This window comes from Hippopotamus amphibius, chromosome 13 (genome assembly GCF_030028045.1).
Source record: "Hippopotamus amphibius kiboko isolate mHipAmp2 chromosome 13, mHipAmp2.hap2, whole genome shotgun sequence".
In the NCBI taxonomy this organism is placed as follows: domain Eukaryota; kingdom Metazoa; phylum Chordata; class Mammalia; order Artiodactyla; family Hippopotamidae; genus Hippopotamus; species Hippopotamus amphibius.
The window spans coordinates 42,356,010-42,380,201 of NC_080198.1; the positions used below are offsets into that span (position 1 = coordinate 42,356,010).

Sequence of the window (24,192 nt, forward strand, 5' to 3'; positions counted from 1 at the left end):
CCCGGGCTTCACCCAGAAAGAGCTGGGGACAAGAGGGAGAAAGGGCTGCTGGGCATTGTTGCTTTGTCATGGCTTGGACACTCACCCTGAATCAGATCCATTGCCACACAGTAAGGGATCAGAAGTGCCAGGTTTCTTGGTGTAGAAATCTGCAAAATAAAGAAAGAAGTGAAAGCTTCACATATGGTTCTCAACCCTCAACTCAAGCCTGGAGTGGTGAAAGCAACACCTGCTGAGACTCCTGCCCAAGCAAGGAGAGAGCCCTTGGCCACGTGCCCTCAGTGGGTATGCTAGGACGCTTGGAAGGGGAAATGTCTCATCTGGGAAGAGAAAAACTGAGCAGTGGCTTCAGCTCTGAGCCTCTTCCAGCAGAAGCAGAATGACACGTGTCTGGATTTATAGCTCATTTCCTTGTAAAAGGTACATTGGGCAACAGAGAATGGGGGTCGCAAAAGTAAAACACAACCCATGAGAAGCATTTCAGCAGGAAAGAGGAATCAAAATATATGTTTACACAGGTATGTAGGGGCTTCACATCCCACCCCCACCCCACCACCTGCCAACCAGACCTTGGTCCCCACGGCAGAAATTCCACTCCCGTTTTTCGTGAGAAGAATAATTGGCCGTCTCATTGACAGCTGTGCAATTCTTGACACATTTGTTCTTGAGGTTGCCCTTGAAGAGCTGCAGGCCCACCAGGGCAAAGACACTCAGGCAGAAGACAGTGAGGATGGTCACATCAGCCAGCTTCCTCACCGAGTGGATCAGGGCCCCCACAATGACCTTTAACCCTGTGGGAAGATGACAGAGATACTGTCACATGGATGAGGTGGCACACGCAGAGCACACACTTGTGCCTGGCACGCCTGCATCTTAGCCATCCTACCTTCTCACTATGCACAGATGCGTGGTATTTTATAAGCTCTAGGGCAGTTCCAAGCCCAGTTCCTCATCTGAACCTTGCAATAAGCCTGAGAAGCAGGCAGGCAGAGATTATCATCCCACTGTAAAGATGAGGCAACTGAGACCCAGGCAATGCATTATTAAAATCATCTTAAAGCTAATAAATTCCTGACAGTAGCAATTTGATTTAAAAAAAATTGTTGAGTACCTGCTGTGTTCCAGGCACTGCGCCAGGCATAAGGCTATTAATTTCACTCCAGTCATTTGGTATCTATTTTTCTGTCCTTATCTCAGTCCTGGGAGGCAGATCGAGGCTGGGGACACATGAACATCTGTGTGTGTGTGTGTGTGTGTGTGTGTGTGTGTGTGTGTATGAGAGAGCAAGAGAGAGACAGAGAGAGAATAAGAAGGAAGAGGAAGAGGTAGAAGAGAAGGATGAGGAAGGGAAAGAAGGAGAGAGAAAGATGCAAGGGAGATAGAACGAGACAGAGACACAAAGACAGACAGATGAATATAGCAACAGAGTCACTGAGAGACACTGAGAGTCACTGTGGCAAAAACAGAGAGAATCTGAGAAGGAGCACAGCTGGCAGTAAAGATGGGGCCCCTGCTTGTTTAAGGAAGGATGATTTGTAGCTCTGGCAAAGGAAATCACCTTCTTTGGAAAAGCAGCTTCCCAAGTAGCAGAAAGCACTCTCACCAGGGAAGCAGGCTGCCTCCTGGCCTTGCCTTGTTGTTTTGGCCAACAAATAAGCCATAGAACACCCCCTGCCCCATGTGGTGCCCCTGGGAGCCAAGCAATGGTTAAGGCACTGGCCTGCGGTGGGGCTGTCGGACGAGTGAGGGAAACTCTATAGCATTACTGAGCAGGTGGGCACACGGAGAAACAGCCCCTCACAGAAGCCCGTGGAGAGGGTAGGGTGGAGTGGGGGGAGGCAGTTGGGAAGGACCAGGGTGTCTCCTTGAGGAGGTCAGAGCGTGGCATAGCCCTGAGGATGTGTCTGAGTTGAGTGAAGAGAGCAGGAGGGACTTTCCTGACAGAGAAGCAGCGTGGCCCAGGGCTGGGTCGTGAGCAAAAGCTTTGAGTGTCTGTGGAAGCACAGGCAGATTCTGGAATGTGGCGCGAGGTGGGTACAGGAGAGTGATGAGGCAGGCGGGGGATCTGGACAGGCCAGGTCTTGTGCACAAGACTCAGGGTCTTCCTGGTTGAGAGTAGGTGAGAGAGATACCAAGCGGCAGAACTGACTACTTATTGCTGTGATTTTCTTCGTGGAGTAGTTTGTCCAGTGGAAGTTGGCAAAGACTTTCCAATCATTCCCTGCAGAGCCAGACACAGAACGATGGAAAGGGACTTCCACTCTAGTGTGAATATTTCTATTTCCCAGATGAGGGCATGGGTTCTCAGGGGTGAGGGAGGGGAGATAACCCATCAGGCCACAAGGGGGAAGCATTGAGTCCCATCTCAGGACTGTCACCTGGTCCCTGCCCTCACCATCAGTCCAGTGTGGGGTGCGGAGTACCAGTGAGCTACTCGTGGCAGCAGAGATCTTGGAGGCCCAATAAGGTGAGGCCTGGTGGACTATTTCTGTTTCTGAATGGTCTGTAATCAAGAATTGTCTAATTATTTTCTCTTCTGTAGGTCCAAAGATAGGGCTGAGGCTCAACTTTTCAAATCCATGGAAATGGGGAAGACACCAGAGCTTAGGACTGCCTTTTCCTTTCTACCCTGTTTCCAAGTTTACATTTTGGTTTAAAGTATAAATGAGAATCCGACTGGAGGCTTGCCTGAACCCTGCAATGAGAACATAAAACGAGGACCTGACCTTCTTGTCTTTTATGGACACCATGAGGTACTGTGGACAGAGAGTTGACCGAGAATCAGGACGTGAGGTTTCCAGGTCACAACTGCCTCTAGTGATGAGGATTTGGGATTGTATTTTCTACTCTCTGGTTTCTTTGTCTCTTACATGGGGACAATAGTTCACGTCCTGGCAATTTATAGGTCTCTTGTGAAAATCAAAGTGGGACATTAGGCTTGTGGAAACCAACATGAGCTCTATGAGTACATGTGCTGGTTAAACCTGCTTACCCGGGATCACAGACACCGTTTTTAAAGCTCTAAGGACTCTGAACGTCCGCAGGCCTGAGATCCCTCGGAGATCTATCGCTTCACCAATGTATCTGAAGGACAAGAAGTCGGTTAGCATCTCTGTATGAAGAGGGTCTTGGGAATTCATGCAGCATAAATAAGGACAATTTTGGATAACACGAGCCTAGGAAGGACCCAGAACAGTTACTGAGAATCTACTAGCACTTCCACCTATAGCACTTCTACCTACAGACACTGATTTAATTACGGCAGTATTTTCCAGAGTGGTCCCTTTGAGAAGATGCACTATGATCAGAAGGCTCTGTGTGCTACATGTGCAGATGGATATTCAAGCCCGTGGGCATGGCCAACCAGTCTCCTCAGGCACTGGTTCCCCAGGGAAAGAACTTCATGTCTGGTAGGTACAAGGCTGAGCCTTGTCTGATCCACTTTGACAGGCCAGTTACCAGCTCAGATTTGAGGTCCCCAACTTCTCCTTGAATGTATGGGACTAACCCTGGAAAATGCTCCCAAAGCAATAGGCTTTGGTAAAGAAATCCCAGGCCATGCAGTCTCGAATGAGGAGGATGGACAGAGGTAAGGAAACACCACCAGAGTGGCAGCCTGGACACACCTACAAGCCCCACACAGATGCACAAACAAGTCAGTGTGGAGAAATACTCACGCCAGGGTAATGACACTAAAATCCAGCCAGTTCCAAGGATCTCGCAGGTAAGTGAACTCATTCAGACAAAATCCTCTTGCCAGTATTTTTATCAAGGCTTCAAAGGTATAAATGACAGTGAAGACATATCTGGGAGAGAAGGTGGAAAGGGAGTATTAACTGTGCCTGGGAGAGAGCTCAGAGAGAGGGTGGCTATAATTGTTACAAAGGAGAACGTGCAAAGGTCGTCATCAAGGTGGGGAAGGGGAAGAAAGCAGGTAGGGAGGTGAGACACAGATGGAGGAACTCAGAGGAGTCACATGTGGGGTGGGGAGGGACGTGAGTGGCTGGGTTGATCTGCAGCCTTTGCTGCTCTGAAGGTGGGCAGAGGGCGATGGCAGGCGACCATCACGAGGTTCAGAACAAAGTTCCTCCTGTTCCATGAGGTTCCCCAAGGCTCCCTGCCCCGAGGGAAGCTGGCAGCTCCTCTCTCAACTTGACTGCTGAACATATGAAAGAGGGAGGAGGCCCGACTACATCCCTCCTCTCCAAACTTCTCTGCTTCCGACTGTCTTTTTTTCTCACACCATGCCTGGTCTGCCGGCTTTTCTGGCCTCAGGGATACCAGTCTGTTTACTGTATGAGGCAGTAAACAACTAGGTGTCATGGAAAAGAAAAGTATCTGAATTCACACACATTTTTCTCAGGAAGATGGATCCTGTAGAGGAAGTTATCTCAAAATAGCCTTTTTATTCTGCTGGGCACTTCATGCGTCTGGATTTGAAGAGATGGATCTGAAGCTGAGGTTGAGAGTAGGGTAGTGTTTCTCAAGTGTTCAGAATCGCTCAGTCACCAGCAGCAGTAGTTTTCAAACTCTAGCATGTATCTGACCCCCTGCAGAGCTTGTTCAAGCATAGATTTCTGGGCTGTACGCACAGAGTTTGTGATTTGCTAAGTTTGGGGTAGGGCCCAAGAATTTGCATTTCTAACAAGTTCCCAACAAAGCCTAATGCTGCTGGCCTGAGGAACTGCCCTTTCAGAACCACTGACCAAAGGGATTCAGATGCATGCATAAATCACACCTAATTCTGGATACATTACAGTTTTTAAATTATAAAATTATAAACGTAAACACTGGTATGAAAAATGAAAAGACTTTTGATTAAATATGGTAGATTGAACACGTATTTGTTTCCATCCTTTTGGAAATCCTTCTTAAATGATAGTAAAAGCAATTTTTTAAAAAGCATAAATTCACCAGGGCAATGCTAATGGAGAACATAACAACATTCTGGAAATTTAGAGTGAAGACGGACAAGTGGTAACTGACAGAGCAGACCCTAGAAAGCTGAAACCTTAGCTGGAAGTGGGGAGTTCCCAGAAGCAAGCCAACCCACAATGGCAGAGCTGCTTAGAACTTAGGGACGCTAAATATCTCTGAAAGTGGGGCCTGGGGAGCTGGTGGCAAGTGAGACTGAAAGGGCAGTTTGAAAATCTTTACAAGAAGCAGTTGGGCTTTCTAAATCCCACTCCACACCATCCATTCAGGGAGGAACTGCCTCCCCTGATCTGGAGATAGACTGGATTGAACAAGAGAGGGAGAGTTGCATCCTGAAACAGGAGTACAAAGGGAAAATTTACATATGTACTAAAAGGCGGAGGACCTTCCCACCCACCCACTTCTTCCCCTCAGTAAGTTCCTAGAAGCCTGGCATTCAGGTTAACAGCTCAAGAAGATGCTGCACTTTTAATATGGACAGCCAGCCAATGAGCATCAGGAATCTGAAGGATACATCTAACACCAAAGACTAAAGGATCTAAATAGGAAAGAAAGAAAAAGAAAAAGAGACAGTGCAGATAGAAGAAGAAGAGTTAGGAAAAGAAACCTTATCGTTAATATTTTTAAAGAGTTGAGATGAGAAGATACTGGATACATATAGAAGGCTATAAACAAAAATATTCAAAGAACAAAAGAGAAATTTTGAAAGCAAAAATATTATAGCAAAAGTGAAACATTAATAGGAACACTAGAAATAAAGTTGAGGAAACCTCACAGAAAGTAAAAAAAAAAAGAAACAAGAGATGATTAAACGTTTGAAAATTAGAGAATTAGACCCATAGGTACAATGTCTGATTAACAGGAAATCTAGGGACTTCCCTGGTGGTCCTGTCGTTAAGACTCCGCGCTCCCAGTGCAGGGGGTGCGCCTTCGATCCCTGGTCAGGGAACTAAGATCCCACATGCCATGAGGAGTGGCCAAAAAAAAAAAAAAGTAGGAGATCTAGGAAGAAATAGAGAAAGAAATAGGAGAAAATTACCAAAGAAATAATATAAGAAAATTTCCCTAAACTGAAGGATCTAAATGTTCAGCTAAAATACCCACAAGTATTCAGGAAAATGAATGAAAAAGGTTCATATCAAGGTACAACATCATAAAATTTGAGAACACTGTACACAGAGAGAAGAGTCTAACTTTTTCTGAGGGAGTGAAAAATCACAGGTCACATACAAAAGACTGAGAGTCAAAATACTGTCAGATTTATTAATAGCAAAATTAGAAGTTATGACAATGGAACGATGTCTTCAAATTTTGAGGAAAATAATTTCTAATATAGAATTGCTTCCCCAGCTAAACTATTTAGATGAGGGTCGAATAAAGATATGCCAAGTCTCAGAAAATTTATTTCCCATCTACCCCATTTAAGAAAGTTACTCGAGGATGTGCTCTACCAAAACAAGGAGGTAACCAATAAAAGGGAAGATATGGGATGCAGGGGAGTGATAAATAGAATCCAAAAGAGGATAGAGAAGGAAAAATCTCTGGAAAAGAGCTGTACATCAAGCCTAGGGAACATCTAGACCACACTGAGGCAGGAGTTGAGGGACTCTAAGAGGGATTTCAGCCAAAAAAATGGAAACTGACGGATAATCTGATATGTTCAAGTAAATTTAAGCAATAATTAAACCTCTGGAGAAGAGTTTGAGTACAAATTAGTGATAAATACACAGAAAACTGAGCAAATGAAGAAATAAAATCCTTATTAACTGCAGAGAAAGCAAAAACATTGTGCAAAAAGGAAATGTAACCAAAGTATGCTACATGATACAGCTGTGAATCGTATTTGCTTAGCAATACTATTACATAATCATATATGTAGTCAGACAATGTACATATTGTCTGATTATCTAACCAAAAATTATAACTATAATGGGAAGAGGAGTGAGAGAGAAAATGAGTGCTTGTATGTGGACCTAATCCCCCCCCTTTTTTCGTAACAGAAAGCTAATAGATAACATCTAATGTGGAAAAATAAAAAAATAGTAGTCTGAATATATTACTAGAGATAGAGAGGATCAGAAGAAAGCAGTAAAAAAAAGCTGAGTTGCCTCTGGAAATATAGGATTAGGGGTGAGGAGATGAGAAACATAGAATTGCTGTTTTTGTTAGACTCTTCATGGAGCTATGTGACCTTTTAAACCATGGATCTGGATATCTTAAATAAAAGTAAAAATCAAATTAAAAAGTGAATAGCAGTAATTTCTTTCCTATCTGTGAGAGGAGAAATAGTGTTTCAAATCATTCATGAGGAAATCTATATCTGACTGGGTAGCTGCTTGAGCTGTCAGCTTGTTGGGTTTACCCCCACTCTTTATGTTTTCTAAATTAGAAAATCTTAACTCAGAATTATAGGTTGTTGGGAAGCGTTGACAGATATTTCTGGCCTTTCAGATCAAACGCAGATCCAGAAATTATGGAGAGAGTTCTCTCTAAAGACTATTTTCAGTGTTTCACCAGAGGACACGTGCCCCAGCTTAGCGCCACTGAAAACGAGAAGGTTAAAGGTCGCAGCTTGGGAGACAGCAGCGGTTGGAGTCACATCCTCTGTCCCGTGACATTTGGCTCACAAGGTATTTCTGCATGTTCAGTTACAGCATTTGGATGTGATTTTTAACATGCAAAGACATATCTTAGGTGTTTTTCCTGATGAATGAAGAAAATCATTGGTATTGGGAAAAAGTCAAACTCTCAGCCACTGAGCCATTTGCACCACTGTTCAGTTTTAAAAAGTCATGATGTCTAATCATTTAAAAATTATGATATTTAGACCCCGAAGTCAAAGATTCAGACTGTTCAAAATCCTAAATGTATTACTGAGACATGCCACGTGTATTCACAGAAATAGTCATTTTAAAAAATTTAATTCCTTATTGGAAAACACTGCAAAGCTTTCCTTGCTTGCCAGCCAAACCATTTCAGTGCAGAAAAGCATCCTGTACTCACTTGCTGTTTCAGCCCTGTAGGCTGAGGAGACATAATACTAAGTGGCCACAATCAGTTTGTAATCACAACTTCCATGATGTCACTTGACAGTGAATCAGGGTCTGGAGGTATGTACGGACCCTTGCTACTTGCACAAATAAGGTACATACCACACTTGGAAGCAACATCTTCCATTGGTATAGTGATGCCTGTCCTTGCTGACCATCTAGCTGGAGTTTCTTCGATATCAATTCAACCATATTTTCTTTTCAATTGTAGTAAAATACATGTAATATAAAATTTACTACTTTAACCACTTTTAAGTATGCAGTTCAGTGGCATTAAGTGCATTCACAAATTGTGCAACCCTAACCACTACCTATCTCCAGAACTTTTCCATCATCCGAAACAGAAACTCTGTACTCATTAAACAGCTCCCCATTCCTCCCTCCCCTGCTCCCTGTCAACCTCTATTCTACTTTCTGTCTCCATAAATTTGCCTATTCTAGGTACCTCATAAAAGTGTAATCATACAATATTAGTCCTTTTGTGTCTGGCTAATTTTACTTAGCATAATATTTTAAAGGTTCATCCATGTTGTGGCATATGTCAGGATCTCATTCATTTTTCAGGCTGAATAATATTCCATTGTATGTACATACCACATTTTGTTTACCTGTTTATCTGCTGATGGGACATTTGGAAACAATCTTTCAGCTATAGTGAATAATGCTGCTATGAACACTGGTGTAGAAGCCAACATCCCTTTTTAACTCTATTTCATAGTTTACAGTCTAATCTTTAATTAAATCAGATATCTCTTCTTTTAAAATCAGCTTCATGATAAATAGGACAAAAAGTCCCTGAGCACCTCTCTCTCTCACATGTATGGTGAATCTATACTGACAACTGATTTATTCACCATTTTATTCCACTATAAAGTACGTCTGCTTGTTTACATACATAACAGTCATTGATTTTTAAATGCCAGTCACATTATAAGAAATCCAATAGTTCTGATGAAGGAATTTTACTGATTATTTCTTGCTTTCTTTCCAACTACAATATTTGTCATTGATTTTGAAGTTGGTTTCACATCTTACCGGCAAGGGTATAATTGTGCTTGTTTTTGCCATGAAGGCAAACTGATGACTCTATAGTTCTCATGTCTTTCAACTTTTAACATTGAATTTTGATAATTTTGTACTGGAAATCCTTATTTTGTGTTTGTACTAGAGACAGTCAGTTGGTTTAAAAGTAAGTTTGATAAACTTTATTAGAAAATAACATGGAAGTTTTGGTAGCTTTCTATTATTATTTGATAAAATGTTGAGATAATAATTTAGGTATTAGAACAAAAGCCTCATTGAGCCAATAAAATTTAGTTACCATTATTCATTGTCATGCTCCTTGTTTTCTTATTTATTTTTATCTGCTTTTGTGAGATTATCTACATCCATTGTCCACTCGTCTCATGAGAGACAGACTCAAGCTTTATGTTTGTGACAGAATCCATTCATTACTTGTAGGATTTATTTTTCTTATTTTCATCACTATTGTTACATTTCTACAAACCACTTTTGAAAGGATGGTTCTTTTTTTGAATCGTGATATTATGCAATGGTATTGATGACAAATGCAAGTTTAACAAATGTAAACAACAAATGTAAATGTAATGTCACAGGACAATAAAATACATTAGTTAAGATGAAGTACCCGTGATTAACTCCATATTAACCAGTATGAACGGTCAGTCCTTGAAGTTCATACACTGCTCTTAAGAACATGAAAAGTCAGAAATTCTATGTAAATTACAAATAATCTTACATTTCAGCTTTTTAAATTATCTGTGCATAAAATGATTGCATTGCTTTTCCTTCTGAATCTGTCAAATGTTTTAGAGGCTACTGAGAGACTTCTAGTGACCAGTAGAGATCCTTTAATCACTTATTGATAAACGCTGCAGGGGACCGAGAGCTGAATTGCTTTGCAGAACAGAGGGAGAATTTGGAGTTCTCAGGGGCAATAGAGAAGGAAGACATTGAGGCAGAGAGATGAAAAAGCAATCCAAAGGGACAGCTTATGAGAGAAGATCGTAAGTCAGCTGCATTTACCATGATAGGTCAAATAAAATGCTAGCAAACTGAATCCAGCATTGATTAAGCTAGAACCATTAAAAGAGATTAGCAAACTTATTAATGTAACCTACTATGTTAACAGATAAAAGACATATGATAATCTTAATAAATATAGAAAATTGATAAAAACCAACACTCATTCAAAATGAAACTCTTAAACCAGAAGTGAAAAGAAATTCCCATAACTTGATAAGGAGTAATTATGAGAATCCCATAGTCATCATGATAATGGTGAAAGATTAGATGCATATTATTTAGAATCAAGAACGAAAGAAATATGTTCACTATTATAGCTTCAATTCAGCATTGTGCTGAAAGTCCTTGCCAGTTCAATAAGACAGGAAAAATAAACAAGTGGTATTAAGAACCATAAAGGAAGAAACAAGTTCATCATTATTTGCAGATGATATACCTGTTTAAATAGGAATTGTTAAGGAGGTCTGCAAGGTTGCTAAATGCAAAACCAATGTACAGAAATTTAATAACATTAATTTATTTTAGCAATAAAAATAAATATTCAAAAGGGCAAGCAAAATGATAGTGTACCCAGAGACAAGATACGTAAGAACTTTACAGAAGATGTCAAATGTTATGGAAGAATATAAAAGAAGGCTTACATACATTGGGAGACACAACTATATATGTTATAAACGTGGCAGTTCTTCCTGTGGTAATAGATAAATTCAATGCATTTACAAAGTTTCAACAGAGTTGTAAGAAAAGAGCTTGAAAATCTTACCCTTAAATTGATATGGAAAAGTAAAGAAACAGGAAGAACTAAGATAATTTTTAAGAAGACAAATAGGGAGGGGTGCTGTGATCAACCAGGCCAAATCTTATTACAAAGCATTTAGATTGTGTGGTGTTGACTCAAGGAGTGAAAAACAGAATACTAGGAGACACAGACTTTAGTATGCATGGGAATCTGGTGCATGACTGAGGTAGTAGAAGGAATCACTAGAGAAATGATAATCTATTAAAAAAGATGTTGGGATAATCTTTATGGAAAAATATTAGAAGCCTATCACATATCATATACACACACAAAAGTGTGGGAAGATGACATCTAAATGTAGGAAGAAATATTATGACTTTTAGAAGGAAATGCAGGACAATATATCATGGAATATTATACAGCAGAGAAATATATGAAATAGATACATACATACACACATAGTGTTTTTAAAAATATTTTTCTTCCCTAGAAATTCTATAATTTTAGTTTTTTTTTCCATGTAAGAGTTCTCTAAGCGAAGTTTTAAAAATTACCAAATGGAAAAGTCTTTTTTTTTTTTCTAATTTTGTTATTATTTTCTCATTTTATTGCAGGGTGATCAGAGAATATTTTCTTTACTATTTCTACTTTTTGGATCTTGTTAAGGTTTTGTTGTTTAATATTTGGCCAATTTGTACATTTTTTTTCTTCAGGGAATATAGTTTGAAATATATTAATTAGATCTATCTTATTATGTTACTCCGGTTATCCATATCTTTACATACTTTTTCATACATTTGATCTGTCATAGGGCTGAAAGAAATTAATTACATTTCCCTATCCCTACAATGTTCTTGTCTGTTTACCCTTCTACTCTTATAATTTTTGATTTATGAACATTGTTGCCACATTATTTGTTGCAAATATATACATTACTGTTTATGGATTATTTAGCATTACAAAGTGTCACTTTTGTCCTGTTTAATAATTTTTGGCCTAAATTCCACCTTCTCTGATTTTAAGATCATGCCTCCTACTCTGTTTGCCTTTGCCTATATCTTTGCCCATTCTGTAATTTTGACCTTTCTGTATCACTTTGAGTAGTATATTTTTTTAGTAAACATAGAGTTCAATACTGCTTTGTTATATAACATGACTTTTTTTTGAAAACAGAAGCGTTAAATCTATTTACATTGATTGACATGATAGATTTATTTGATCTTAATTTGCTTATATTACTTTGTGGTATGTTTTTAATAGTTTTTAAAATATTTCATGATCTGATATGTATTATTTGCTTTATTTTTTTCTGTATGATTCTGAATTTAGAAGAGTTTTTATTTTAGTTCTAGTAGTTGTCTTAAAATATACATTTATAATTATAATTAAAACTATGTAATACATTGCCCTTACTATGCTATCTCTTTAAACAATAGCTCTTATTTCCATTAATTCTCTTTCCTTTCCCGTTTTATCCATCATCTGATTGTATTTAATATTATCTTTTTCCTGCTTACCTTTGTACTGTTAAATATAATTATTTTTCATTCCTTGGTGTATCAACTTTAAAGAATGCTCTTTAACTTCTTGCTATTACAGAAGCAACAATAAGTAAATATCTTCTGCTCCTATGTTCTTCCCTCTTTTTAGGCCCATTTTTTGCTGTTTGTACCACGTCAACATTTTCAGGGCCTCTAGAGTTTTAGGGGGTAAAATGCCTTGATGCTCATTTTTATCCATTTCTGCAGACACTGTTTTTTAACAAGTCCTGGTCTGCTGAGTCATTTACCATCCTCCACCCACTTTCCGTCTTCTGAGATTGTTTTGACATCTTTTGTCCTCTGTGCTTTCCTTCCTACTTCTCTTTGTTCTTGTATATTTATACTGTTCTTATTCCAATGCTGTCATTTCATTGGCATTCTGAGAGGGTTGGGGTAAAACATATTCATGCTATCTTCCATATTTAACCAGAATCCCCAAATAACTCTTACTTTTGATAGAAAATGCTTTGCATTAAAAGTTAAAAGAGGATAGAAATTTTACATGCTATATCATCTCAGTATATGTGTGTGTGTGTATAGAGAGAATAAACTAAAATTCTAAGAGCAATTTATCTACCTAGTTATTGTCTTCTGACATATTTTTCAGTATTCTTCATTTAATGCAATGCAGAATTTATTTAAATTTATTTTGTTGTAAATATTTTCATTATGATATGTAATATATGTAATAAAAATGCACATGAAACATAAATTCATTGTAAAATGAATGCTTGTGTATTAGTCAGCTTGGGCTGCCATAACAAAATACCATAGATTTAGTGGTTAAACAACAGATATTTATTTTCTCACAGTTCTAGGGGCTGGTGCCAGTATGGTCAGGTTCTGGTGAGAGCCCTCTTCCTGGCTTGCTAACAGCAATTTCTTGCTGTGTCCTCACATAGTAGAAAGAAAGCTCTGGTGTCCACTGCAGGTACCAGGTATACTGGGTCACAGCTCTGCCCCATGACCTCATTTAACCTTTATCACTTCCTTAAAGACCTCTTCTACTGTACAGTCACATGGTGGGCAATTAGAGCTTCAACACATGAGTCTGGGGGGACACTGTTTAGTCCATAGCGGCTATGTGACTAGTCATGTCACAGAATAGAGCACTTTAAACACCCACAAGCTCCTTCCCTCCTTTTTGGTATTTTTTCCTTGCCTTTTAAATTTATATTTTTACCTCCTGAGTATGCATTCCTAAACAAAATAGCTAAGTTTTGCTTGTTTTTGAATTTTATATAAATGGAATTATATTTTTGTAATCCTTTGAGTCTGGCTTTTTTGGTTCAATATTATGTTCTTAAGACTCATTCTTGGTGTTGTATGGAGCTACAGTTTTTTTCATATTCATTGCTATACATGATCCCTTTTTAAGAATATAGCAGGGATATTTAACATATTCAAAAATGTATGGACATTTTGGTTGTTTCCAATTTTGGCCTTTTATGGGGAATGTTCATGAACTTTCTTGCAGTTGTATCCTGGTGCCCATAAGTACATATTTCTGTTGAGTGCATGCACCTAACAGTATAATTAGAGGATCACAGTGTATGTGTGTTCTTACCTTTATTTGATAATATTCACTGCTTTCCAAAGAGGTTGTACAAATTTACATTCCCACCAGCAAGATGTGAGTTTCTGTCGCTACATATCTTTCTCAATATTTGGTATTGTCACTATTTAGAATTTTCCTCATCTGATGAGTGTATAATGATCTCTCAGTGTGATTTTATTCACATCTCCTTGATTAAGAAAAAGGTTAAGAATATTTTCATATGTTTATTGACCATTTGTATTTCTACTTTTATGAAATATCTATTTAACTTTTGCTCATGTTCCAATTGGTTGCTCTGACATATTTCTAATTGATTTGAAGGGGCTCATTATTCTGGATATAAATGTATTTGAGGTATATGTGTTGCAAATATCTTCTAGTCAGTAGGCTTGCTTTTTCATTCCCATAAAGTTGTCTTCTGATAACATCCTAAAATGTCTCAGTTTTTTCCTCTGTGGTTAGTGCTTCTTGTACCATATGTAATAAATCTTTCCCTAACCTGAGGTCATGAAGACTTCTCTGTGGTTTTTGTTGTCTGTTTGCTTTTGTTTTTTTAGTTTTTTTTTTTTTTAAACTTCTTAAAGCTTGATGTCTTTGTCTTTCACAAAGAAATTTAGACCTTAATCCACCTAGAACTGATTCTTGTGTTTGGTATAAAATTGGATGTTCAATGTAATTTTTCTCTTGGGATTCCTAATTCTTCAGCATCATTTACTGAAGACTGCCCTTTCCCTGCTGTTTTGCAGTGCCACTTTTGTCACCAATTCAAGGTCTGGATGTGCATTGGCCTGTTTATGGGCCAACTATTCTGTTCCACTGGTCTGACTAATCTTACGCCAATGGCACACTTTCAGTTATTAGAGCTTTATAGTAAATCTCGATATCCAGTAGAGCACTTTATTTTCTCCCACCTTGTTTTTCTGTCTCAAAGGTGTCTTGGCTATAATTTGCTCTTTGCATTTTCATATAAATCTTAGAGTTGGTTTGTCAAGTTATATAAAAAAAGCCTATTGGGATTTTGATTGGAATCGTATCAAATTTATTAGTCATTTTGGGAAAACTTACAATATTGTGACTTTGAATCTAAGAATACAGCACATCTCTCCATTTGTTGGGTTTCTGTAATATTCTTTAATATTTTTATAATTTTCTTTGCAGCGGTTTTACTTATAGTTTGATAATCTTATTTCTAGAAACTTTTTTCAGATATTTTTAACTGCCAGTGTAAATGGTATTCTTAAAAACTATTTTATTTTCTGTTTATTGCTAGTATATAGATATACAACTGATTTATGTGTATTAATTTGTACCCAGCTACTTTCTACACTCTCTTATTAATTCTAATAGTTTACCTCTAGATTATATTGGCTATTCTATGTACACAATTATATTATCTATAAATCATGGCATCTTTGGTACTTCTTTTCTTATTCTTATACCATTTATTTCTTTTCTTTGCCTTACTACACTGGCTAGGATCTCCTTTACAAAGTTAAATAAAACTGATGAAACAAACATCTTTGTTTTTTTTCCTTCTGATCTCAAAAAGAAACCTTGCCGTGTTTCACAACTAAGTATGATGTTTACTCCTTTCTTTAAAGTGGTTACCCTTAATCAGAGTACAGCAATTCCCTTCTACTTCTACTTTTCTAAGAATTTTTAATCATAAACAGATATCGAACTTTATCAAATGACTTTTTAGCATCCATTAAGATGACCATTTGATGTTTCTTCTTTAATTTACTAATAGAAATGGAACATATTTCCTATTGTAGCATGTATTAATGTTATCATCAGCAAAAGACAAAAATTAAAAAGTTGGAAAACGAGAAAGCTCTACAGAGCTCTGTAAGCACTATATACCAAAAATTATAAGCATTATTATACCAAAAATATGTCAGGCTTGAGCTGGGCCGGGGGCAACCATCCCAGATGTGTTGGTGCAGGATGTTTTTGAAAAAGCCCCACAGTCTGAAACTACACAGATTCCATCATTAACCCAGGGAGACAGAATAATCTCAGGAATACTATGGTCCCTTTGAGGTATACGAGCCATGATAACTGAAACAGCTTCATTCATGGGTTACTTTCTGAATATGTCCCAGGACCATTTGCTCTTAGTTCTGCCTCGTTTTGCTCCTGCTTCTCTTTCCAATTAGGACTTCCCTCAGCTGCACGCTGATGTGCGCCTAGCAGGCGAGTGTGTGGGTGGGAGGTGGGGGCTCATCTGCCCAGGCCACCCCAGACCAATGAGATCAGACCCTCTGGGGCTGGGACCCAGGCACCGATACTTCTTTTTTCATTTTGGGGGGGCACACCACGTGCAAGCATCTGTTTTATACACATATCCCCGTATGCCCTCCCTCCCTTGACTCCCCCCCCAGCATCGATATTTTTTAAATCTCCCCAGGGGATTCCAATGGGCAGCCAAGGTTGAGAACCACTCATCCGCAGCTCTTTGAAGCTGAAAAAACATATATGTGTTTATGAAACAAAGCCCACAGAGAAGATGTCTAGCCATTGCAAAGTCAGATAGGCAATAGGATTCCACATTACTCAAATGAGACCCAGCAAGATGAATAAGAGAAAGAAGTCACCCAGTGAAGGAAGAGAAGGAGAGGACAGAAAGGACAGGCACAAGAATGACAGCAAATCTACTCACTCCATTTTGTCTGGAAGTTCAGTTTGGGTCATGCCCACACAATTGACCAAAATAGTGATGGTTATAAATAAACTGAACCACCTGAGGGGACTGTGTTAAGGAAAAGCTGAGAGTCACCATGTTTTCCTGAGGTCACCTTTGATCACTTTGACGCTGAATTGATTAAATTCATAACTCTTTAGCTAGGATCAACTTTGTGATCTTGTCGCATAATAACAGCTAACACTGAGTGCCTACCCTCGGCTGAATACTTCATCCACATTATTTTTAATACAACTAACCCACAGGTGGATATTATTATCTACATACTGGAGCTAAGAAAACAGGCTGACAAAACAAATATTTTTCCAAGGTCATACAACCAGTCAAATGTGGTCCTGAGATGTAGACTCAGATTGTCTGAAAACAGAACCCTGAGCAAGATGAAAGGAAACAGAATCCCTTTTCCAAAATGTCCTGCCCTGACACCTGCATTTCACTATACAATATGGCCTGAAATTTCATCCTGCAAATGTCCCTTTTTTTCCTAAAAGACAGAGACGGCAGTACCCCCCCTCTTGTCCATGGTTTCGTTTTCTGCAGTTTCAGTTACCCGCGGTCAATGGTGGTCTGAAAATAAGCTTTAAATTACCCACCATTCTAAGTTAGCGTGATGGCATCTCAGCCTTCCTACTCCCTCCAGCCAGGGATTCGCAACCATTAACCAGAGTTTGCTTTTGATACCCAACCATTGACATCATCATGGCTCCATGATCTGGGGTCACCCAAAGCAGGTGCTCCTCCCTCTGACTTATCATCAGGAGGTCAATAGCAACCTAATGTCCTGTCACAATGGCTTTGTCATTCTCCTCACTTCATCTCATCACGTGGGCGTTTTATCCCATCATCACACAAAGAAGAAGAGTACAATACAATAAAATATTTTTAGAGAGAGACCACATTCACCTAACTTTTATCACAGTATTTTGTTATAATTGTTCTATTATTGTTATTGTTGTTGTTAATCTCTTACTGCGTCTAATTTATAAATCAAACTTTATCATAGGTAGGGAAAAACATATAGGGTTCAGAACTATCATGGTTTCAGGTATCCATTGGGGGTCTTGGAATGTATCTCCTATGAATGAGGGGGGACTACTGAACTCCTAGGAAGTTAGAGATAAGGGGAAGGCTACACACTTTCATGAGAATTAGGTTTGTCAGTTGTTTTTTTAACTTAGCTGAGATCAGTCACACTGAGGAAATGGACATCTGGTTAGGAAGGGAGCACAGGGGAGTATCAAGGAGAAGATTCCAAACAGGATTAGGTTGTCAAGGAGAACTCTGAATAGCAAGAGGGGAGAATCGTAACTGGTTACAATTGGAGATTATTTTCTCTTCCATCCTTTACTCTCTCCCACTTATTTTAGAATCTTCTTTCTTATGTAGCTTAATACAGATAACCAAAAAAAGAGCTCAAATTAACTGCAGAATAATTTTTGTTAGGGATACAAACTTCATAGAATCATTACTGCATATTGATCATGATTTTTATTTATTTTGAAGGGTCTTCAATTTTTTTCCAAAAAGCATCTGTATGGGCATACCAATAAATTCTACATGTTAATTTTCTGTCCTTACATTATCAAACATTGTAGAAAAATACAAAAATGACAGAATTCAAAACTTTTAAGCAAAACCACTACAGTTTTCATTAAAGAGTACTACTACCTCTGATTTTGGAAATTTCAAGCAAAAATATTGTACTAACAGGGTCTGGTGGTAACAGAAGCAAATCTAAGTTTCTGTTCATTGTAGTTATGTGATCAGGGTGAAATTTAAGAATTTAAGTCTATGGGCTTTGTGTAAAATATATTTGAAAATGAAATTAGTGTTTAGAAAATATTTGTAGTTATATATACTGTTGCATCATGCTACAAGATTTTTAACAAGTACTATTTTAATAATAAACTTAAAATATCCTGCAAAAGAAAAAGAAAAAAAAGAGTGGTTGGGGGCACAGGGATTACAAGAAGGAGACAGAGACACTGAAGAGGAAGGTGAGCAGAAGCGGGTAAATAGATGAGGCAGAAACGCTGGGTGCAAAGTCCAAAGATCAATTTCCCCTATTGGACATTTTTTTGAGGACTAGCTGGGTTCCTAACAATCACTTCCTAAAGAAAAACAATGCCTGAAGATAAGCTTGACCTACAGAGAGAGTGAACCACTCATCTTTCATAATTTCAATTTGAGCAGAAGGATCTAAATCTATTTTAGTTTTTTGTAAATGCCTTTAATGTGCCCTGTTTTACGGTGATTTAGGAACCCATCTATTTTGAAAAGGGAAATTCTACTAATGAAACCACATTTTCCTGTTGACTTGCAATTAAATTAAGAAATGTGTTCATGTGGGGGGAAAATGTTAACCCAAGGATTAGATTAAAATCGTGTCTCCAACTCCACAAACCTTTAAAATAATTATGATATATTCTGATGCTATTACTTGTAAAAACATTCATAGCAAATTTGATTAGAATTATTATAACTTTAGTGAAATATTAATAATGGGAGATTGAGAATTCCATACCTTGAAGAATAATTTGGGGCTAGAGCTACCAAGTTCATGAGATTTAAATATATAAATACAGACTTTTGTGAGAAAGAGACCCTTAACAGGTTTTCTGTCCAACTGTGACTCCACCCAATTATTTATTCATCAGACCTCAAGATAAAAAGAATATTTACTGGTTACTTGGTTCTTTATAGGGATTTTACTTCTAGTTAGTTGTTTCTTAGTTAACTAGGTGTAATTCAGCCAGAATGGATGAAAAGGAGTTTGTGTATTTGCTGTTTTTCTTTATTTGTAATTTTTATGTAATTGTATATTTTTTAAAACACCTAAGACATACTTAGAGAAACAATTACTCTAATTCTTTTCCATTAACTGCCTACTGCCTTACTGCTGATACTGCTCTAAGCAGGATGCAGGCTGGACCTTTTCACTAGCTGTGTGACCTTGGACAATTTAACGCCTCTGAGTATCAATTTCATCATATGTAAGATGGGGATGCTAATCCCTTCTTCAAGGATTTCTGTATCTGTGACAGTGTTGATGCTTGGGAGGTATTTAGCAAATGGGAGCCTATTATTACTATTAACTACTCTTCTATAGCATTAGGAAAGCCAAGACTGAATTAAGAAAATATGATTCCCACTGGTTGGCCAAAAGGGTAAAACATGTAAAGGGAAAATGTAATGTAGTGAGCTGCCAGCTCACTGAGTGCTGTCCAGCAATCCAACAAGCTGCCCCAGAGTGCAAGGCAGGAGCTCTTTTATTAGACTCCCCCTGAGAAGAGGCTGGCTATCATCTGCCAGGCAGCCGAGGCAAGGCTGTTCTTGCAAATGAACCTCCACGAAGCCAGGGCTGAATTTGTTATTAGGAACTTCCAATTTGGACAGTCACCAGGAAAGATCCTTGGAAACCAAGCCAAAGTCTCCTTTGTCCTAGTTTGGCTTTCTTGAAACAAACAAACAAACAAACAAACAAACAAACAAAAGCTGGAGGCAGCTTCTGAAGCTACCTAAAGGAATTAATTTAATACAGACATTTGACCAATATGTTTCTAATTATTATTACATTCCCCAATGGCATGACCTCAGACTATTGACATTTTTAACCTGCCAGTAGTTTGGGGGTAACATGCTGTAGGCAGTGCCCCATGACCATTGGGGTCCCATTGAGCAAATCTTCACCCTGCCCATTGTAGTCTGTTCTCTTTGCCCTCTGGGAAGAGCTGCTTTTTTGTCAAATAAGCAGTCACTCTCCACCATGGCTAGGACACAGAGTATCAACCCACACCTATCTCATCTGCCCAAAGAAGCCTAGGGACCCTCTTACTGGTTATTATGGTGTGGGAAGAACAGGCCACGTATGGTGAGAATGTACCTGGGTGTATCAGCAATCTCCCCTTTGCAAGTTGCGCATCCACAGGTATGTCTAGACTGGTCTGGGTGACCCCCAGCCCACCTGTAGGTTGCCTAAACACCTCCTCTCTCTTGGGACCGCTTTTGGGTGTTGAACACATTGAAACCACAAACATTTTTTTTTCCAATCTAATGATCTCATTGTTTTAGGATTCAACTGGAGGAAGGCTCTACTGTTAATCCCCAAAGAAGGTACGGCACACAGTGGGCAACACCTGATTCTAACATGTGGAAGAAGCAACTGTGAAAAGGATATGAGTGGACAGACACTTTGATTGCTGTTCTTCTGATCAGGTTGAAAGGACTGAATAACCACAAGGCCCGCGTGGCACTAAACCGGGAAATGGTCCTCCCTTTGTTCAGCACCATAAATGTCTAAAACAAAACACAACAGAGGGTGGATCTCCAGTGAGAAACATGTATCCTCACCCAGCCATGGGTTTGAGCGAAAGTGAGATCATCTCAGGCTCATGGGCAAGTAAGGCTCTGGGAACCACTGGTCAATGAGAGGCAAATGGAGGGGCATAAAGTTAGGGAGGATCAGGGGCTAAAAGCCATATCTTCACCCTTCTAGCGAGACCCCAGGGCCCACGGCTGACTGTGCATCAAGATGGGCCTCTAAGAGTGCCCAGGGAACAGGCAGCTGACCCAGGGTTGGTGAGACGCGTCACGGCCAGGGCGAGGATTCTGGCGGGGGAGGGGGAGGTGAAGTTCTGGTTGCATTTAATTCCTTTTCTGATTAGTGGATTATCCCTGGTCTGTGATGGTCCTTCTGTTCTCCACCTCCTAGGTCTCCCCTTTTAAACCCTCTATTGGTTCTCTCCTCTGAGCATCTAGGGGGATGACGGCTCTTGGCAAGTGAGAGGAGAGAAAATCATTCCAGTGCCTTTTTTATTTTCTCTACAAACCATATTCGAGATGGCTGATTCCTACCCCTCCCAACCCCCAAACTGCACAGACCACTTTTTCAGCTGTATGGAACATCCGAGATAAAATACAAACAGGATAATTGTCATGAAACGACTCTTGTTTAAACTGGTGGTTCTCAGACTTTGATTTTAGGACCTTCTATACTCTTGAAAATTATTGAGGACCTTAATGATCTCTTGTTAGGGTTTATACCTTTTTGCTTATACAATGTGTATGTGTGTATATATATATGTATGTATATATGAATGTGTGTATATATATATGTTTGTACATAGATGTGTATATATGTATATGTATATAAAATATTAGAAATAAAAAAGATAGGACCTTTTAAAACACAGGAGTATACAAGCATACATTCCAATAGTTGTCAGAAGGATGTGATCCTCCATCAATAGCTTCTATGTTTACTACTGTATGTTCACAGAAGAATGTGAGTGAAAAAGACAAATGACATCTAAGTATTATTAAGAAATAATTTGGAACTCCTGAACCCACTAAAAGGGTTTTGGGAACCCCAGGGGTTTTGAGATCATACTTTGAGAAACACTTTGAGGACCACTGGTTTAAATCATCCTGATTTCAGTTCCCCTTCCCTATTCTACCCTCCCCACCAACCTCAAGATCTCTGCTCCCCACTTGCTCAGAGAGCCAACACCTCTGGAGATCCAAGGCCAGAACTCATCTAGGGGGGCAGCCAACTTCCTCTGAAAACTCTACAGCAGTTGTCACTGCTTTTGAGGATTTGAGTTTAATTAACCTCTACCATGAATACCACAGAGATTCAAAGAGAGTATTGACGAGGTGAATCGGATATATTCTTCACTAACTGAGTCCAGCTGACAGCCACATCACCCAGGGTGCTGGAGGACTCCTGGGTTGGGTGGGACAGAGGCTTGCTCTCCCAGAGTTGAAAACGACCATTCGGCCAGTAGCCCTTACCCGATGTGTGCTGTAGAAGGGGTCCAGATCCTCCAGCGGCTCCCCGACCAGCTCTGCTGGGAGCTCACCATAGAACTTGGGCAACTGGTTGCAGGCTTTCAAGTCTAGCTGTGGCCGAGGCTTCTCTTCCTGGTCCTCCTGCTTCTTGGGCTTCTCTTTGGCTTTCTTTGCCACCTGCTTAGCAGCAATTCTTTTTTCAATCTCCACCAGGGACTCTGGGGTGAATCGACGGAAGTTGGTAGTTTCCAGAGACCCAAAGGGGAATTCCATCTTCTCATTCTTCTTCAGGAAGAATTTATACTCTTAAGGGAGTGGACATAACCACAGAGAGGTAACAGCCTGCCCACTGGCTCTCTTTCTCCCACCTTGCTTGCTAGAACAGCTTCTCCTACCTGCCCCCCTGCCCCCACCACCTCTCCATTTCCTTTCTGAACTCATACTGAGCTCCCCCAGGATCCCACTGCCCTGCAGCATTCGCGAGGGAGGTTGGTTAGTCCATCCTACTCCAGGTACCTCAGGATGGTATCTGTGCTGTCCACGAGCGTCTAATCATTGTTCCCTCATCATTTTTGTATCCTCCCCCCCACCACCAGACCCAGCCATACTGCCCTCTCTCCTCATTTCTGTGACCACTGAGTAGCAGGAACTCTCCTACATTCATCACAGACTTTGGTTCATGATCTACTTTATCTTGGGCCTCATCTTACTTTCTGATTACAACCTTTTATTTATTGACTTTTTCAATGCTTATCCCCCACTCTGAACTCCATTTGGACCCCCAGGCTGTTTTCTCTTCGTCTATGGCTAAACACTTCTTTCCATATCCAGATCAGATCCTGTGGTCCACCACTTTGACCACTCCCTCGTCCTTACTCTAAATACCCAGCCTAGGTCAATCTAGATGAGTCTACCTCAGGTTTCTCTGTATCTGGACTGTTGAGGGGTGTAGAGAAACATCAACGCCACTTAGGAATCATACAGTTTCCCTAGGCAGCAGTTTCCTTCTACTCTGATATTTCAAATACTGTTTGTCTTTCCTGACAACTATTCCCCATTTCCCCTTCCAGTAAGAAAATGACCACATTCCCTACCTCATGCAGAAAATACAAGTCCTTCAACTTCATGCCCCCAAACCTCTGACTTACCTGCAATCTATACGCTTCTATCTTCCCTCCGCCTGTCACAACTAGGAGAACATCATCCCTCATTCTGGCTAAGACCAATCTTTTCCTTCTGCTGTGGATCTTATCCCCTCACTACCTCGTTTCTCTCTCCTGACTTGACTGCTGGTTCCTTCCTATCAGCATTTAGAGATGCTCAAATATCCTTCAACTTTAGAAAATTTTAAGTGGTACACAGCCCGTCCAGTTCTTCCCACTTCTCTCCTCCCACTCTCTACTGAGTTTCATAAAGGACTCATTTAAACTCACTATCTCTGGTCATTTTTCAGTTTTAGCAGCTTGATGTCACTAAAATGCCTCCTTGCAAGGACAGCAGAGACCTTCTTGTGGCTAAATTCATGAAGAACTCAGTTCTTATCTTGATGGAGTTGTTGGTTATTTTGATTACTTCCTCTTTCTTGAAACACAGTCTCTCTCCAACTGCTGTGACACACTCAATCTCCTTTTCCTTACTTTCTTCCATAAGTGACTGTGACTCTAGGGGCTCTACATTATGCTTTCTAAAATTTTACATAATGATAATAATAATAATAACATCAATAACACTGATAATAGCACTTACAGAGATCCACTATATTCCAGATTCTGGATTAAGCAATTTGCATGCATTAACATATCAACCATCTCTGTATGCTATGAGGTATA

At 39.5% G+C, this 24,192-nt stretch overlaps 1 protein-coding gene across 1 annotated transcript in view; it reads right to left on the bottom strand.

Annotated features, from left to right (window-relative positions):
- Positions 1–22,636, bottom strand: part of SCN10A (sodium voltage-gated channel alpha subunit 10) — a 72,727-nt gene extending 50,091 nt beyond the window's left edge. Inside the window, exons 1-7 of the mRNA XM_057704608.1 lie at positions 22,367–22,636; positions 20,751–20,869; positions 16,532–16,612; positions 3,678–3,806; positions 2,993–3,084; positions 570–791; positions 86–149 (exon numbers count right to left, since the gene is read on the bottom strand). Coding sequence (XP_057560591.1) covers positions 86–149; positions 570–791; positions 2,993–3,084; positions 3,678–3,806; positions 16,532–16,612; positions 20,751–20,869; positions 22,367–22,636 — 977 coding nt within the window. The remainder of the gene's footprint in view (positions 1–85; positions 150–569; positions 792–2,992; positions 3,085–3,677; positions 3,807–16,531; positions 16,613–20,750; positions 20,870–22,366) is intronic.
- Positions 22,637–24,192: the final 1,556 nt, after the last annotated feature.